At 44.5% G+C, this 19,340-nt stretch overlaps 1 protein-coding gene across 1 annotated transcript in view; it reads left to right on the top strand.

Moving 5' to 3' along the window:
• Positions 1–248: 248 nt before the first annotated feature.
• The window catches only part of LOC8029109 (protein HIRA), a 73,946-nt gene continuing 54,854 nt past the window's right edge, over positions 249–19,340 (top strand). The window contains exons 1-13 of the mRNA XM_040223130.3: positions 249–431; positions 2,068–2,130; positions 4,916–5,117; positions 5,454–5,548; positions 8,556–8,651; positions 8,951–9,033; positions 12,052–12,129; positions 14,777–14,944; positions 16,927–16,974; positions 17,634–17,690; positions 17,779–17,849; positions 17,936–18,041; positions 18,698–19,006. Of these exons, the coding sequence (XP_040079064.2) occupies positions 395–431; positions 2,068–2,130; positions 4,916–5,117; positions 5,454–5,548; positions 8,556–8,651; positions 8,951–9,033; positions 12,052–12,129; positions 14,777–14,944; positions 16,927–16,974; positions 17,634–17,690; positions 17,779–17,849; positions 17,936–18,041; positions 18,698–19,006 (1,413 nt within the window). The 5' untranslated portion in view covers positions 249–394. The remainder of the gene's footprint in view (positions 432–2,067; positions 2,131–4,915; positions 5,118–5,453; positions 5,549–8,555; positions 8,652–8,950; positions 9,034–12,051; positions 12,130–14,776; positions 14,945–16,926; positions 16,975–17,633; positions 17,691–17,778; positions 17,850–17,935; positions 18,042–18,697; positions 19,007–19,340) is intronic.

The following is a 19,340-nucleotide window of genomic DNA, read 5'->3' as shown; positions in this document are numbered from 1 at the left end:
CGTGCAATGTTTTTTGCTGAACGCCTTTGAACGTTCGGTTTCGGTATCCGCCAATAATAATGAAAATGTAATTTTAATTGCTGCTATTAAAAAAATACCTTGCGTGTTATTTAAGTTTATAAATTATTCATGCATAAATAAGTGTTTATATTATTAAGCACAAAGAATTCACAAAGGCAATATTTAGAACATTAGAAGTTCTTATGAGCGGAAAGAAGCTTTCAAAGTTTGGAGCGAATCGAGCGGACAGTCGTCAACACTGCGCCACATTCATAACCATGGAAGCAACCAGTGACGCCAGTGAGGTGCAGTGCATGTGACAAATGTTCCTTCAAATCGTTTCATCGGCCTCGCGCTGTCCCCGACAGACGTTGTAGACCGGCGAGACACCGCGATGAAGTTGCTCAAGCCGAACTGGGTGACCCATGACGGTAAGGCAGCGGCGGTCGAGCCTTGTTAGGCTTACATTTGTGTTTATCGGTACCGCTCGCCGGCTGATTGGCACGACACAAAGAAACCACTAATCGCCAGTTCTCCGTCGTGTTTGGGGCGAATAATTTCCTCCAACGTTGCACCGCACCTTCGTAATGTCGCCAAATTAGGTCCGTCTGAAACGCTGGGAAACGCCGCATGGCCATGGGCATCGCGCCATTTCGACTGTTTACAGTTTGACATGTTATTATTGGCACCCAATACCGAACGAGGACCTAACGCGGCGATTGATTGCTAGTCATACCGAGGCAATCGAGAAATAATATTGAGCGCCAACCCTTAAAATGAGCGAGGACAAAATGTGTAACCGGTCATCTAATGCAAGAGCGGTTGCTCGTTGCCGTAATTCGTTTCATGAAGCGATTCAGCAGAGGCACGATGTGTCTCCGAAATGACTGGTCCGCGATTATGCTTATTGACCACGCTGATTATGCAGGGTCAATTTATTTTACTATGACCTAAATGCCCGCGTAATGTTTTTGGGAGTGATGCATTTTTGTTTCCACGATGGCTTTGAAGCGAGGAACGGATACCGCAGTGCGCTGACAGCTTGTCTTCATTGTAATCACGTGGGCAGGGGTTTTACCGGGGCGCGATCTGCACTGGCTCTTAACTTTGTAAGCAAATTTCCTAGTTAAGCCATTGTGTTTGTGTTTCTGTTCGTTGAAGCAGCACATCCTCTACCTGTTTGTTTCTTTGTCTTGCTCGGCGACAGTGAAGTCGCTTGTTTCATTTGCCCTCAGTCTAATTTGACAGGTGACAATGGTTGCTTGACCCACTTTTGTTTGTTCAAATAAATCTCAAAAGCTTTGACGCCATGTATCGTTGTATTGCATGTCCAAAGCAGCACAAGGTTGACCAGGCATTAACAAGCAGTTCAGCATGAAAGGGGGTAAATTTAGACAAATATACCAAGAAATGCCTTGTGAAACTTTCTGACAGTTAAACATGTACTATACAAAGTCTTCAGATCAGACATTTTTAATGATGAAAGTTTACATCAGTCATGTAGTGCTTGTCCTCGACATTCAAGTTGCCATGCTAGGATTTCCCTCTGGCTAAAACATTCTTCACAGGCTTTTTTATTTTTTTGGTGGGGGAGGTAGAGAGGCGGCAATACAGTGGAAGGTACAAGCATGGATAAAGCTTTAAAGGGGTACGGAAACAAAATTCCAGCGCTAATTTTTTAGCTTTAATTTGTTGCATGTTGCAGCACAACCTAAATAATACCAGTCTTTCGTTGAAAGGCACAAGAAGACTAATTTTAAAGCTAATTAAATGATCTTTGAATGTGCACCTGGTGGATGCATGTGTAGCCTATTTGGGAGGTAATCTTGCAATGTTGGGGAACTTGCTACGTAGTCATGACATAGCAAGTTCCATCGGAGCAGCCCACCCTTTGAATTCAACATTTTCTTTCATAGCTTTCCTCCTCAATTCACAAATCGCGCATTGTACCAATCCCTTTAGAAATCAATGTGCATGTTGGTAGTAGAGCTGCACAACTCCGATGGGTCAGGTGCCTGGGCAACATCTGTTCTTGTTAGTCAATATGTATCATTAACGCCCTTGCAGGGCACCCAATATTCTCGGTGGACATTCATCCGGATGGGTCAAGGTTTGCAACCGGTGGGCAAGGTAAGCATCTCAAACCAATCAATCCCATCGTTGGTGTGGCACATTATGCCGAGGGGGCGGCATCTCGGTTAGGCTGTGCCTAGATGGTGCATGGGTTTAGACCTATTTGACTATATAGGGAAAACATCCCTTGACTGTGTAAAGAGCTAGGGACATTTCTTATGGTATAAGGAAATTGTAAAAGGTCGAAAGGCACATTTTACGATCTAGGAAAATGTCCCTCAATTGTATAAACTAAAAAAAAAAAAAAAAAACTTTCGGTTAATTGAGAAGACAAACAACCCCCACCATTGCACTGCTTCTTGCAGTGGCCATGAAATATTTTATGACCAGTTCACCTAGTGATTACCCAAAGGCCTTCTTAGCGAGAGATTTGGTAGAAATTTTTAATACTCCTGCGAGACGACTAATCACCACTTATCTGTTTTATAGCACAGCAGAAGGACCTTGCTAGGCCCCAACCTTTGTGATTTCTGTAGAACTTCATTGTTCCAGAAATTTCGACATCAGCAGGTTCGGAAAGCCTGCCAAAACGGAGTGACTGGAAGTCTTTTGGGGTCAAAAGACAGCTTGTGTTTGTAAACAGTAAAAGGCTCTATAAAGATCAGGAACTTTTCATGACCTATAAAAAGGTCCCTTTATTGTGTACAGATTCAGGCTCACTTTCCATAGTGTAGAACAGGGGTTTCACAAAAGCTGCAACAAATACCTAATCATTTTCCATAGAGCTGCTCCGAGTGCATGTGCATGTACTCGCTGGATGCGATAGCATTTTCGGTCTATCATCTGCTCGCGTGTTTTCTGCGTTGTCATTCTGGGCATCGTGCCAAACTATAGGATCAAGTTTCGCTGGAATATAATTGGTAGGGTTTTTCACAGTAGGGCAATGGTTTCATTGGCCTCATCACAACTTTTATTAACATTAGCCACTTTGTAGTTTGATGCATACAGGGATATGGTCAGCACCTATTAAGTTTGCACAGAGAATCGTTCCAGTCAGCAAGATCAACAAGCAAACATAGATGAAACATAAATGACGTACCTTGGATGGGCCATTTAATGCAAAACTGACACCCATGGTTCTCCGAAAGCATGATAAGAGGCATGCTTCCGGATTAATACAACACTTGAATGCGACTTGTTTTTTTTGTTTTTTTAATAAGTTTTTTTTCTATTTTTACAGGCTTGTTGGCAGCTTTGGAGTCGCAGTTTAGAATCAATAATTGTATGAATATTTTTTCAGTCGATTACTCACTGTGTAGTTCTAAATGCTACAGCGTTTCTAGGGCTGCCACACCATGAAGATTTTCTGTGTCCATTCATAAGTGCCTTGGCAGCTAAACCTAGGAGGAAGTGCTTAGCCGAAAAAGCCTGAATCGGTGCGTAATTGATGCAGTGTCACATCCTGTGACACTGCATCACATGATGCTGTGGTGTTGCATGGCACTGTGACATCACAGTCATGTGAGGTCACATGTAGGGCTGGGCAATTGATCGATGAACCTACCAATTAATCAATTAATGCTTTAATTGCGCTGAATACTTTTAACCAGTTAATTGGTAAAATGTTCACAAACCAAAAAAAGTAAAAATTACACGCTTTCACTTTGCAGACATGGACAAGTACACTTGTATGAAGGGAAAAGTTTAGGTCAAAATTCTGCCTAAAGTAAACTGTGAACGCAAAATTTGTAACCCCTCACAAGTGCAGAAGGTTACAATGTCCCAGCCACTTCAACGCCGTTCGAGTGTCCATTTAGCACAGCAGAGGCTATTGTAAACAATGAAAGGAGGTCGCTCATGCCAGAGAATATCAGTGAACATCTTTGCCTCATGCAGCAGAAGCAATGATGTGTGAGTGTGAATGCCTTTGAACATGTTCTTAAATACACATCGAGGTTGATTCATAATCAAAATTGTATATTGCACCCTTTACCACATATTCAGTAAAAACAAAAAAAGAAGGAAAAGTATTAATTTTGTCTTTTTTTTTATCTATTATGCATGGAAATGAACGAGACTGATTAAACGATGGCGATTAATCGTGTTCAGACTTTTGATCGACGCCCAGCCCTAGTCACATGACATGATGTGATGCTGTGACATCACATGATTGATGTTACATGATGCTGTGATGTCATGTCACATGATGCAGTATCTCATCATCACTATGCATCACATCAAAGCATCATGTCACTGATGCCTTAATGTCACACTGATGTCTTGTGACACTGCATGATCTTGTGATGGCATGATCTCAGTTGACACTGTGATGTTATGTGTAGGGTGACCATAATCCTCTGGACATCAAGGGGGAGGGGAGTAAGCAAGTTTTTCTTTTCTTCCCCTTGCTTGGTACTGATTTCACAAGCAAGTTTTCATTAAAACTGGACATTTGACTTTGCCGAGACAAAATGACGAGACGGCCAATTTGACCCTTTAAAAGGGGGCTGTTATGCGAGAAAAGGACGTCTGGTCACCTTAGTTATGTGGCACTGGAGACCACAGGTGGTGAAGGAAAGGCGGCCTCGATGGACGTCTGAGGTGCAGCAGGCAAGGGATCCTAAGTGCCATCGCATTACATCTCCTAGCAGCTGGAGGAGCTTTTTTATATTTATTTATTAAAAAGCGTGATTTTTTGGCTTAAACTATAGAGATTGTTTTCAAGTCACCAGAGCCACACTTTCAGCCATAAAGAGCTGCGATTTGGCTGCCTCTGATCCGTAAAAAGAGGAGGTCTCCATTCTTCCTTCCCCCCCCCCCCCCCCCTTCGTGCTTTCCCCAGGGGCGGATGCAGGCCAGATTTGTGTGTGGAACATGGCCCCCGTGGCGCGGGAGGAAGACGAGCTGAGCGAGGCAGTGCCCAAACTCCTGTGCCAGATGGACAACCACCTGGCGTGCGTCAACTGCGTGCGGTGGTCCTCGGACGGACGACATCTGGCCTCTGGAGGGGACGACAGGGTCATCATGATCTGGCAGATCGGCAGGTCGGTCCCATCTGCCATTCACTCAGAATGGAAAGTTTGGTCAGAATGTGGAGTTCACTGGTAATGTCAGATTCGTCCGAGCTCGAAACTGATCAGAATTCGGTAGCTGGAGAAGCCTGAATAGTTCACATCAGCCTTTATTCCAACTTTCATACCCTTTCTCATTGCAAAGGAGGGAAAGGGTATTACTATTATTTTCTATGTAGAAGTTGGGGAATTAGATTTTGTGAAGGAAGGAGATCATGTTAGAGCCTTAAAAAGACAAGGTAATAGACCGCTTTAAGTGAGCTTTTAGGGTATGTTGTCCTCCTTTCTTATTTCCCCCCTTGCTTTTAGGTATGGTGGCAGCTCAAGCATGTTTGGGGGCAGTAAGAAGATGGTCAATGTGGAACACTGGAAGTGTGTGAGCACTCTCAGGGGTCACTCCGGAGGTAAGCAGTTGCGGGCCTTTGCTTGCCATATACATAAATAATCTCTCTATTCAACTACCATGTTCATGACAAGACCAGCTTGCAATGACTTCTATAGTCAGGATTTTGCGGGCCTTTGATTAACTTAAGATGCTTGTAAATGTAAAATGTGACCTGCAGCACAATAATATTTGCCTTGTAACTTTTTTTTTCGAGTGCAGCTCTTAGGCAAGCATTTCCGGCTTGAGTGGCGTCGCCATTGCCGTCAGCGTAACTGCGTGTTGCATTATGGGAAACGTCCCATAATGCAACACGCAGCTCTCACTTGTGACCCATGCGTTGCATTATGGGACGTTTTCCATAATTACATCACACGTGACAACACGAGGGTATTGCACGTTGCATTATGGGAAGCATCATGATGCAACGCACGGGTCTTACTTGTGACTCGTGCATTGCATTATGGGACGTTTCTCATAATCACGTCACATGTGGCATAACGAAAGTCTCGCGTGTTGCATTAGGGGACATTTTCCATAATAACGTCACACGTGACATCACGAGGGTCCCGCACGTTGTATTAAGGGTAACGTCCCATGATGCAACGCGCGGGTCTCACTCGGGTCTCACTTGTGACCTACGCGTTGCATTATGGGATATTTTTCATAATAACCTCACTAGTGATGTCACAAGCGTCCCCACGTTGCATAATGGGAAACATTCCATAATGCACCGCGCTGGTCACTCGGGACTGCGCGGTGCATCATGGGACGTTTCCCATAATCACGTCACACGTGTCGTCACGGTCACTTGTGAAGGTCATGACGAAAGTCACAACCTTCACAGTGAAGGTCATGACCTTCACTTCACGAGTGATGTCACAAGGGGGGGCAGGGAGGGGAAGGACAAGGGGGCAGAGGGGAGGAGGATGGAGGAGGGGAAAAGGGTACGGAGGAGGAGGAGGGGGCATATCCTCCTCTCCGTACCCTCTTCCCCTCCTCCTTAAAGGCATTGTCCGGTCGAAACCGGAAGTACTTAAGTTCTTGCGGTCGTTACGTCGAGGTAGCCTTCATGTAGACAAACGTCATTTTTATTTTTATATATGATCTCCCGTTATTGATTAATCCTTTCATGAGCCAATGTACAAAACTGCACCCCGAATTTCGCCAGTGTCAATGGCTGACATCCGTAGGTGCTGCATGACGTCACAAAACGCAAAGGTTTGTCGCGTTTGTCGGATGGTCGGGATAACAAGCGTTTGTCAATTGATATCTTGTATTTTGTTTCGAATTATACAGTCTCCTAGGCTATACCCTACTAAAATACGGTTCTTTTAATGCAGTTCCCAAGCATGTGCAAACAAAGTCACGCCTTTTAGCAGGAAATTACTCGCCGAAAGCCACAAGCTTCGAGCAAACGTGTGCGTTTTGCGCAAACACAACAGCGACGGCCACCGATCGAACTAGGGGCGCTTGCATAGCAAAGGATGCAGATTTCGCCTCTGAAGCGGCACCTAGGTACACAAAGTGGCATCTGGGTACACATGTCGGCAGATCCACTGGATCGGTGATGAGGCTGCGGGTCGTACTTTCGGAGCAATTGCTCGTAGGCAATGTCTGCACGGGTCGAAGACAAACGGCGAATCGTTCAAATGCATGTCGTCACTTGACTTGGACGAGCTTGGTGAATTGTAGCCACGCTCTATTTGCACATGCGGGTCAAACAGAATTTGGCTGCACGCGTGCTAAATACAACTTCTGGTATCGTTTCCAGATGGCCTAGCTGTTGGTTTTGGTTTCGCTGCGTAATCAAATTGATAGATCTGATTTGGGCGAGGAGTGGATGGACGTAGTTTAATATCGTTGGCACAGCATCACACTTCAGCTTACGAGCCTTCTGTCCGCTTAGAGCTCAGCTCGTAGCTTTCTTCTGTGAGATGATTGCTGCATAAGCGGGATCTCGATCTTGACGGGAACCCAGTCCCTACGCACGGCGATGATCCACTTCGCTCGTCACTGCAAGTCTCGCGGAAAAGTGTGGAACGTTATGTCTTGGCTCGCATGTGCTGTCTGGTAGTTGTGGCACCGAATCGCGCAACAAAAATCTCACCCAAGCACGAAACAAGTCAAACACAACAACAAAAACTAAGCATGCTGAGGCATTCACTCGCAGCCAAACGACGAGACAAATATGCTCGCTTTGTGTTGTGTGACGTCAGAGCTCCAATGTTGCCACCGAAAGCAGCATTTACGTTAGAATGCAATTGGAGCAGTATAAATTCAATTACTCATGCAGAGGGGCATATAAAATTCAGATATTGCACTTACGATGGGTCTTGAGCCAATAGACGCTTTGCAGCAGCTGTGCATGGGCGCCGCCATAAGCGACCTTCAGTTTTTGTTTCCTCTTATTCCGTTCGCTTCACTTCATCATTGCCACAGCAGAACAGGTTATTGCGACTTTAGGTGCTACTGCGTCCTTTTCCCCATCATAGACCTCTTTGGAGGCTCATAAACGCCCGCTTCGGTGGCTCGGCATCTCGGTAAAACAGGAGAAGGTCAGCTATGGCGGCTCAATCTGGCGCGTGTGCAAAGCGTCTATACAATGATATCTGATTGTTTTCTCGAATACAAAATTTCACCGGACAATCCCTTTAAGAGCTGCACTCTAATTCAGCATTAGGGGAAGTTGTAAACGTCTCATTTTTTTTCATTTCATCTTTTTTTTTTAATATTTTGAAAATTTATTTTGCTGTTGCTTTGTACATATGATCAACGATATGGAAAGTTGTGTTTATGATTTTGGATAGATTAAAGCATCACTTAGTGATCACTGATGGATGTCTCGGAGATTTTATCATCTCATCTATGCAGTGACAGCAAATAAAATGTTAGTTCTTAGTGACACCCACTTTGGAAGGGGACATCTTCGAGCATTATTTCTGCACCACACATGCTGCATGTCTTTTTTTTTCTAATTGAACGCAATGCTTTTTTAAGCGAGAACGAAAATTACTTTTGTGTTCCAGATGTGTTAGACCTGGCATGGTCTCCTCACGATGCTTGGTTGGCATCCTGCAGTGTCGACAACACCGTAGTGATCTGGAACACGAAAAGGTGGCAAGGTGAGTCGTTTTGGAAACTTGACTCGACGATTGTTCCTTAGCTGGCAGGCCTCAGAGCAAAGTTTACCTCCTGTTCTAACGCGGACTGTGCTGTAGGGCTAGGTATCACGAGAAGAGTGACACATCGCACTTGTTCGACTGACACACAGGTCAAAGTGTCACATGACGTCACGACCTCATGACATCAAATGACAACATCATGTCATGCACACACCATGTGCCCAGCTCATTCGCAACATTTCTGTGCGTCTCCAAGTTTATTTGATGTGGCAAAGATGTGGCTAAATTCTTGATTGCAGAAATACTGGCAGTGCTCAAAGGCCACACGGGACTTGTCAAAGGCGTGTCCTGGGACCCCGTGGGCAAATATGTTGCTTCTCAGGTGGGTCATTGTCCGCTTCTTGCTGAGCAATTCATTCTATAGTATGTTGAAACATCAGAATTGCACGAGAGGCTTAACCCCTCAATTCCCAGAGGGAAATGGCGATCAACATGCTGTCTTTTTGTTTTGCAAAATAAAAAAAAACATCTGTCGGGGCCTTTTTTTTTTGAGGTTAGCATCCACAGTACAGTGATCCCTCATTATAACGAAATCGCTTTTTCATATTATCGCTTTTATCAAAGTTCAACATGATCCCGACCGAAATGCACACATTTTTAGCCGGATTTTTATAGGTGCATCTGTGGCCGACCATGCTTATTACGAAGGCTAAGGTGCTGAAAGCATGCAAGCCTACACGGAGACGCACGGAGACCCTTGAGTTCCCTCTTCCTTCTTCACCAAGGCAAACGGCAAACTGGGAAAACTGAGTAAACTGGGACAGAGGGCAGAGCACGCAGAGCTGGCAGAGCACCGTTTACAATGCGCTGACGCGGGCAGGAATGTTGAGCAGCGTCAACATTCCAACGCTACTCACGGTGCCCACAGCCAACGCTGCCCGACTCCTGTCAGGATCGGGTCAAGGGAGCGATGGAGCACGGAGATCATCCCTTCGGGAGCCTGTGACGCGTACGCCTGCACGGGTGCACCTGCAGCATACTACACACACACGTGCGTTGTATGCTTGCCGAGCCGGTGCTCAATTTTCATAGCTGCAACGAACTCTACAGGAGTGTGTGAAAACATATTGACAAAACCACTGAGGATAACCTCAGTTCGTTCGCGCTTGTCAGTGCGGACGTTCTCATTGTTGTTCCTGCCACGGATGCTGCGATCGTAGACCTTGCGTGCGGCCAGGGTAAACACCAAGCTACGTTGGAGAGGCACCTCGGGAAATGTTGACAACTGCTGAGACGTGAAACATCTTACGGCTTCTTCAAAACAAAGTGGACTGCAGCGGCGGTGACTCTGTTCTTGTGATGCCTAGAGCAGTTCAAGGAGAACTGATGCCCGGATGAAATTATTGGCAAACTCCATTTAATTATATTTTATTCGGTAAAGCTGCTGTGAGATGTTCATAACCAAGGTTTGTTTGACTAACTATATGGTCAGGGTGTTCCAAAGTGTTCCTGTCCACCATCAAGGCTGCTGGCATTGTATTTTTTTTTTGGCTCTGGTATCGCTTTTTTGAATTGCCGGTTATATATTTAATTTTTGTGCTGTCCCGTTGGCTTCGTTGTAACGAGGGATCACTGTATGTTTTTTAGGGAGAGTCGAATGGCTGCAAAAGCTATGAAAGAAGAACAGTCTCGCCTTCTGTTAAGCTTTTCGGACTAGAAATCAATAAAACCCTCTTGCAGTTTGACAGTGAGTGTCTAATCTTGAAATTAATTTTTTGAAGCAAGCTATCATTTTCACCTTGGAGATACTGTTGAAGGGATTAGGATGCTAACAGTTACAAAAATAATGCTAGGTTTTACTAGTGAAAGGGTGTTTCACACATTTTTATTTTCTTATTTTATTTCTCTCCAACTGTTTTCATATATTATTACTCATGCATGTAAGCTAAAAGTAACCCTTTATTTTATTTTAGAAGCATAGGTTTTTTTTGTGCAATATTTAGCAAGCATTAAAAATAGTAAGTTCTTTACAAAAAGTAGTACAAAAATATATAGGAACCCGTAATTTCATACATACACAAACATTAATGTCCTCCTCTCAAATCATCAGTCTTATATAATGCAGTTGACTTGTTAAAGGGGCCCTGCAAGCACTTTTTTACTGGTTTTTAATTTTGTACCAAACCTGAGCGCACTGACCGTAGTAACTTAATGTAACTTTTCTTTTCTCGAATTTCGCTTTATTTTAAAAGTTATACATTAACTCATGTTTACAAACAAACCGGTGCGACCGACGCGCCACCACCGCGCCGTGACGTAACAGAGATGAGTTTGTGTATAGGCAAATTAAAATTACAAAAACAAGCAAAAAATAACCTCCCTCATGACGTCCTTGGTTGCTTGAGTGGCCGTGAACTAGAGGAGGGATAGTGAGGTCAGCGAGCGCTCACGGCTGCCGCACTCCGTGTCGACGGCGCGAGAGGGTGCCACTAAAGCGTGTTCTGGATAGGCTGTATACAGCGGGGAGCCAGAGCTGCTCTCATTGAATTTGCTGCGCAATTAAACTCTAGTTCGGCATGACAATTTATTGGCCACAAACGACAGCAAACACGGGGTAAAGATCAGTTTAGAATGGGAGTCACTTTGCGCTGCCATACCGGGAAATGGCCAAAATGCAAGACAAAGCTACTCGCTGAAGGCCTTCGGAACGCTTGGAGTCAGTCGGATCCTCCAGTCCGTAAACGGCCGCAGCGCCGCCGCGTACATCCGGGACCTTTCCGTGTCGGCGCTTGATCCCACTATTCTTTTCTAGTATGTGCCGCCTTTTCCACCACTTAGTGGCGAGTATGTCGACGGGTCATTTCTTGATTCCATACTTTATAAACTGCATTTTCTTTTCTGATCTAAAATACTGAACAAAAACTACTTTTATAAATAGTAATTGAAACAGTTCGCGCCACTTATATTTTGTATTTCGACTAAAAAAAAGCTTTTAGCGGCTCTGACCAGTAGTAAGCACTGGATCAAAGAAGTCACATTTCGCGCGCTTTCAGTACCGCGAGTCGCCCTCGTCTGTGGAGGAGGTTTCCGCGTCGTCCGGTTAAAATATAATGCACTGATATTTAGTTACTCTTTCCGTGCCCGCTGGCTTGCCCGAACCCCAAGAGACGTGGAAACCGCAAAAAAGGTAGACGCTTAAATATGATTGCAGGACCCCTTCAAGTAAAACATAAGAGTAAAATAGCTTCAATTACAACCTCCTATTTACGGAAAGGGTGTCGTTAAGGCATGTGGATCGTGATTAGAATGACTCTGCATTAGGGTTTTTGCTAGGATTTAGCTGATATCTCTCCATTTATAGCACTTCTGTGAGTGAAGTATTCCTTGTTTTATTCCCCAGTCCGACGACAAGAGCTTGAGGGTGTGGCGTACCCATGACTGGCAACAAGAGTGCATGATCACAGATCCTTTTCTTGAGGTGAGTTGGCTTGTGTCGCAGTTGAAATTTTGCACTTATCAAGAGAGTTAGAGTTAGTGTGACTTGTAAGTTTTGTTGTCTCTTTGTTTTTGTAATCTTTGTTGATTGAGTTGTAGCACTTAGAAAGGCAGTTTCGCCCTTGGGACCTGTGTTGCAATGGCCTCACTACCTATTGTCATGTAATGACATCAGCAAATTTTTTTTAAGGGGGGACACTACCCAAAAGGGTCAGCTTTTAAACCTATGGCTTAATGTGTATGAAATTTTCAGTATATACTGGCCATCGCAAGGCAGAATGTTTAGGAAAACTAGACTTTGCTTAGCAAAACTATTGTTAGAAAACTAATGGAATACCCAATATTTTTCTACTCTAGATCTGCAGCAGAATGCCTGGAGAGTGCAACTGTGGAAACAAAATTTCCAAGAAGTAATTTATTTTACGCTAACATCCCAGTGAAAAATCGAATTTTTTTTGCCTTTTATGACATCGAAAAAATCTTAGCGTCTTTTATAGAAGACATCCACAAAATCAAAAAAACAATTCCACAGTTGCATTGCTCATGAAATTCCAGTTAGGAATAACAATGAGCGAGTTTTTCCCTCTTCTCCTATTAACAAAGAATAGTTCTCCTAAAGTGAAATTTATGCCAAAAAGTGTAATGGAGAAAGCTATGTTCAACGTGCTCCACCTCTACCTTTTCTTTAGCACCCCTGGACCGAAAAAAATTGATAGAAAATTAACTGTAAACTAATGAAATTTTTTGGTGGATGTAAATATGGCATTTTTCAAAGTCAACTTTTTTTGCAGACATTTTTTTTTCTGGTATGTGTCCTCCCTTGAAGCCAATACACATGTGGTTCTACTGCAAGATTATAATCTGCTTTTATTCTTGAAATCGCACAGCGGAAACAAAGTTTCTGTCTGATAAGGACGTTACATTTTGAAACATCTTTCTGACAGATGCATACCGTATTTACTTGCATAATTTGCACACTTTTGTTTTAAAATATTGGTTATCAGAAAGGGGGTGCGCAAATTACATGGCTATTTCGCACGTACATCCCAAGTAACACATCTGCAAAGGCTGTAATGTTCATAAAAATACAAATATACAAACGGCAAAAGTTTTTATTTTTTTTGTTTTACGAAACGCACCTACTTTGTTTACTCCGAGTCGCTGTTGGAGCTCTCGCACTCGGTACCATGGTTGCCATCGTCAGGTTTGTCGTCGTCACTCGCGTTCCAAATAGCATAGTTTTCAGTTCCGTCGACTTCTGTCTTCGCCACATTGACTTGGCTCTCATTCACCCTAAACTACCTGGTCGCTGCGCAGTTTCCATTTTCCTCAGCAAACTTTATCACGAGGAGCTTTAACTTTGCTGTATAGTTATTGTAACCCATCGCAAGAGCAGTCGTCGAGAAAACCGTTGATGGCAATTAACTTGAACCACTCAAGCCAAACTATGGAAAGGATGCCCTTTGCCGCCCGCAGACTTCGCGCGACCGCAATTGCGCACCACACGACAGTTCCCACATCCGGGAATCTCAGCGTGACGTCATGCTCCCTTGCAGGGTCAACCACCTTGCTGCATTGGGCCAGCGGCGGGTGCGCGCGTGTGTCCCGTAGCTCCCGCAGAAAAGCGCAGAGCAGCATCTTTCTCGCACTCTCGCCTCTCTCACTCCTCTCGTAGCTCGCGCGCCTGTGGGGCGTCTGGAGAAACGGCTGGCGAACTGGTGCAGAATGGTGCAGGGCGCGCAAAATGCGCGAGCAAGTTTTTTTTTTTTTTTCGGGAAATCTGGGCCTTAAGTTAGGGGTGCGCAAATTACGCGTGGGTGCAAATTATGCGAATAAATACGGTAAACTCGGGGTTATATTTAGGGTGCACCTTGATTATCAAGGCACTTTGCTTTCTGTGTGTTCTAATGTTATGCATGCTGGGAAGTCATTTTTTCATAAAATAGAAAATCTAGCACGTGGTCAGAAAAAGCTATCTTTTTTTGCTTTCTGTTGTTGTACATATCCATCCATATAGTTCTTGTGACCTCTATTGTTTCTGTTGAACTTTTAACTTTTCAGTTGTTAGTTGAAGGCATTTGGCACCCATCTCGCTACTTTATTGTGCTTTGCCTTCCAAGGGACTGCAATGAGAGCAACCATGTGTCACTCTGCATGGTATTGACCATTGCGATTGCTGGGTTGGGAGATGGAAACGAGCTTCCCAAATAACAAGCTTGTTTACTTGGGGTGTTCGTGAAACCCTCAATGGGGTTTTGGGAACTCCTGGGTTCTCTTGAATTTGAGAAGGCTTAGGGCAATTGATGGCCGAGCGATTTAACGTGATGCAGCTCGGAGTACACGGAATGAAAGCTCGCGCCACAGAACCCACGAATTCTGGGCTCGATCGTCGCCCCTGCCCGTTTCGATCAGTGTGCGGTCGTGTATCGCTACACCGTGATGCATGTTGAAGACCCCAGACTAGTGGCACTAGCCAAATTTCTCATCTACCGTAAGGACACCAGGCGCCCGTTGGGGCTGGCTAGCTTCCCACCAACAAAACAAACACTCAACACAATTACTTGAGAAGGCTCAGTGTTCATGGTCAGACCGACGGGAAGCGTTTGACCAGAGAGGCATTTGACACGCAGTGTGGCGGCACGACTCACATCCTGCGGCTGAGCTGGTCTCCCGACGGACAGTTTCTTGTGTCCGCTCACGCCATGAACAACGCCGGCCCCACGGCCCAGATTGTGGAGAGGGATGGCTGGAGGACCAAGAAGGACTTTGTGGGACACCGGAAGGCCATCACTTGCGTGGTGAGGCTTTGCCGAGGCTGCGAGATGCACAAGCCGCCCGTTGGGACTCGCCTTGTGCCGCTTGCTTCATTTGTTGCGCATGCGAGAACGGTGGCACTACTGTATTTTCTGTTGTAGAAGTGGCATTCTTTTTTACAGTGAAGCTGTTAAGGGCTAGGTTCCCTAGGATCATGTCCGGTATGTCAACACAAACCTACCTGGACAGCTACCGCCATCTATAAGCGACGCTGGCAGGCACACAACCAGTATGGTTTCCGCCGTCGCTCGTAGATGGCATCAACCTTTCCAGCTATAATAGAAGAATGGATAGTTGGGCGTGTTGGTGGGAATTCATCGTAGGAAACAGTGCGAAAAACAGACGACGACGAAGAAGAAGCTCACAGTGTATCGAGTACAGCTCCGCTGGTCTTCCTTCTTCATGAGAGTGGAAAGGCTGGACGTTTTTTTCAAGGTTTCTATCTGTGCATTTCTTACGAGGGTATGGCTTATCTCAATTTTTTTTTACAAGGATGGACCTTAACGGTGAAACATTGCCGCAGGAGTTAAATATTTCTTGTCCAATTTGTTCAAAAGAAAATTGCAACCTGTTCTCGCTTGCACGTATATGACAATCATAATACACAAATGCAGGCTTTGCAATGCAGTTTTGCCACGCTGATCGTACGAATATATAAACACAACTTATATACCAACATTTTTTTTTTAACAGTTGTTATAGGGGGGTATGACTTGTAGACAGAAAATATAATACTTTTCCAAAATCTACACTCCCAAATCCACCTGAAGGAGTGCTCTTCCTTTCTGCACGATCGTAATACGAGAAAGCGGAACCTGTGACACCCCTTCCTGGGATGTTGCTTTACTGCAATGCATCCACGTTATGGGGAAAAACACTTAACAAAGTTAAATTAAAAACTGCTCTGAATTATTCCAATGGTATCCATAATTTCCAAGTTTGGATTGAATACACCAATATTCTAATCAAAGATTGAAAGTTTAAAAATACTATTTTCTCATGTCTATAAAAAAGCATAGAGCCCAGCTTATTACTCATTGTGGTCTGTCGCTCACACATCTTACTGTAGGTTGCTTGTTGTGTCCTAGGTCAATGGCCCCCAAATGTCTTGCATTGTCGGACAAAAGTGAGAACAGTAGAGATGCTTTACTTGACCAATATTTTGGCTTTAGGAAAGGTTCTTTCTGAAAAATTGTTCAATGAAGCCTCTGCTGCTGTTTTGTCTTTTTCCTGTTTTCAACTTTCTTGGTAAATTTATTTTATAAAACATAAAACAAAATCACGTTAGAAAAAACGGGCATTTTTTGGCCCAGTTGTATTTTATGTGATTTTGCCTGGTTTTATAGAGATTTTCTGTTCAGATAATGTTGTTAAAATTATGCTCGCAAAAAAAGGATAAAAGTGTGCATGATTATTTTATCATACTTTATTGGCACATATTCTTGTGACAGTGTACTCTAGAAGTCTCAGTTTTAGTAAGCCCCCATTTTTATGAGTTGCATCTGGACCCACATGCTTAGGGCCTTCATAATGTTCCTAATTTGAATGAAAACCTGAATTATTTCTCTAATCATCCTCTTCACGGTTTTGGTTGTCATGCTCGTGTTTTTCGTTATGCAGTGATCTATCAGTTATAAGATTATCTACCATTCCTGAATCTTGGATCATCAGGTCCCTCAAAGTACTAGTGACATTTTTACAGTCTTTCTTTTTTTCTTGACACAGCTCTAGTTAGAAACTGACGTATTTCATGCTACATGAACTGCCTCCTGTATTCATGAGCTGTCATCCTTCTTGGCTGCATGAACGTTGACACTCCATGACTGCAGGTTGTTGATGAAGCAGCACTGTTCACTGATGGTTTTCGCCACCTCGCATAAGTAGGAGCCTCCTGTACCAAACAAACTCCAGCTGCAGGACCCCTGGCCTAGGCAAGTAACCTGGGCTGTCTTTCTTTTTTCCACAGAGGTTTAATCCCCACATCCTGTCCAAACTGAACAAAGACGGTGGAAAGGTTAGTTGTTTTTCCCTTTCTTTGGACTACTCAGACTTGTATTCCTGTAACAGGGAGAATTCTGATATCATTAAGTTCAGTTAAAGTTGAACCTGCCCCTGCTTTGATATCCTTGCATTGCACAAAGTTGGGCTGGTTCACCGATACCTCAAGTACTGTGGTTTTGTCTTCTGACATTTCTGTGGCAGAAATATATTATTGGCATGAAAAATTTGTACTTGGTTTTGAAGAAAGGTGGAATCGGTCCAGTTCTTGGGTTTTGAAGAAAGGTGGAATCAGTCCAGTTCTTGCAGTATTTCTAGGGTGTGTAGTAAGCTCACATATAAAAAGGCATTAATTGTAGAAATCATGTGCATTGATATGTGTGGTAATTGTGATATTCGTTTTGCTTAAGTCAAACATGTTCTGAAACGACGTTTCAGCTGAACACAGAATATGAGGAAGTTCACGATTCTAGTAATCAGCATGTCACTCGATGAAAGCTTTTGCTTCTTGTCAGAACGTCTTTCCTGGTCCCTTTTTGAAGTCGCTGCATTCCTCAAGTTGCACATGAAAGCGCTTTGCGTAAATTGTTAACAAGTCCCCACAGTTTTATAGTGCGTCTAATTGTACAAAACTTCCATTGGTTTCTCACGCTTCCTTTGCCATTCGGTCTCTAGGGTACAAATTTCTGTTGCTGTGCAATCGGGAGCCGTGACCGGTCGCTATCTGTGTGGGTGAGTTGGCGTGCTGGGAGCTTCAATTACATTTCACGTTAATTAAGCCTTTCTATGTAGATGAAAACATGTGCGTCTTTTCCTTCAGCTTACCTGCCTGAAAAGGCCACTGGTGGTCGTGCACGACTTGTTCTCAAACTCTGTCCTCGACATCTCCTGGTGAGTGTCGTGACGCCTTTTCACAGAAGTAGTAACTGAGCTAGAATCGTCCAGATTGCCGACGTCTTTTCAACTTTGACTTTTAGGAGTCAAGGCGGTAACCAGCTGTTGGTGTGCTCCTGGGACGGCACGGTGGCCTACATCGACTTCTCCGAAGAAGAGATTGGGACACCCATAACCCCCGAGGAGAGGGTGAGGAGGCATTTCCTGGGGGTGGTTTCGTCTGGGTCTTTACTGTTTGCTAGTTCTGGCTTCAAATTTCTTTGTGTTGCTTTTTAGTCACCATGCATACTAGATTGGACAGCCTCACTTTGAATGGTTCTATCAACTGGTAACTTTAGTGATTTGCTCATGAACAGTTGAGGCATAGGGAGCTTGGTTTCGGGGAACAGCTTCTTTTGTGCCTTTGAGTCCAGTCATAAAGTTTTCTTAAAAAATTTGAGCCCAGAACCTTGGGAACGAGACATAACTAGTACTGACTTTTGACGTCCCAAAGGTGACCGTCACGCTAATTAGTTTTTTTTTTTTAATCCACGGCATTCATGTTCTGCACAGCATCTTGACACTAATTCGCACTGCGGCATTTAAGCTTAGTTTATGTTTCAGCCTCGTGCACAATCCACCGTCACGTGGAAATAAATGTTCATTTTGGTTCTCCAGCCGTTTGTAAAGTGCTAGAGCGATACTACTCTAGCCCGGTATAGATTGTCTCTGCGGCTGTACGCGTGCTGCCTTTGCGACGCATAGATGGTCTTTGTGTGAGGACGGCCCCCAGTTTGTCCGAACCAAGCTGACAGATTATTTTGCTTCCTCTCTCTCTTTCTCGCGCCGTGCTTCGCACGCATCAGAACCTGTGGCACCAGAAGCTGTACGGCAAGAGCTTGTCGTCCCTCACCCATCAGCTGCACAACTCGGCCGGCTGTTCGACGCTGGTGGAAGACCCTGAAGTGCTCAAGGCCCAGGAGCAGCAGCAGCAGCAGCTGGCGGCACGGGCGACGCGGGTGGCGGCGGCAGCACAGGCGGCGGAGCAATGCAAGGAGGTGAATGGCATCTCGACGCCCTCGCAGCAGTCCCTGTCGGCGACGATTGCCAACACCACGTCGGTCGTCCGGCCGCTGAACAACAACAGCAACAGCCGGCCGCTGCAGCACATCAAGGTGCGGTGCTTCTTCCTCCTCAGTTGTGCAGCAGTGCTGCTTTGTGGCACCGTCTTTCGTGCCACACCTTGAAGTTTACTGGTACGCTTTGCTTAGCTGTACGCTCAACTTCGATTGCGTGACTTGTGACTTGGAAGTCTCGTGGGAATGCGCAGATTGGTTTGATTTGTGAGTTATTTGCAGGGTTGTAGGAGTTACTTCAAAAATGTACCTAAGTTACAGTTACTTATACGAAAAGGTACTTAGGTATGCACCTAGATACTTGCTTAAAAATGTACCTAGGTAAGGTACAGTTACTTCAAAGATACTTTCTTTATTTATTTTCCCCAAGTTT

The sequence above is a fragment of the Ixodes scapularis genome, unplaced genomic scaffold, assembly GCF_016920785.2.
Source record: "Ixodes scapularis isolate PalLabHiFi unplaced genomic scaffold, ASM1692078v2 PGA_scaffold1__304_contigs__length_218370807, whole genome shotgun sequence".
Lineage (NCBI taxonomy): Eukaryota > Metazoa > Arthropoda > Arachnida > Ixodida > Ixodidae > Ixodes > Ixodes scapularis.
The sequence above is the reverse complement of the archived record's forward strand: the minus strand, read 5'-3'. Positions and strand labels throughout refer to the sequence as shown.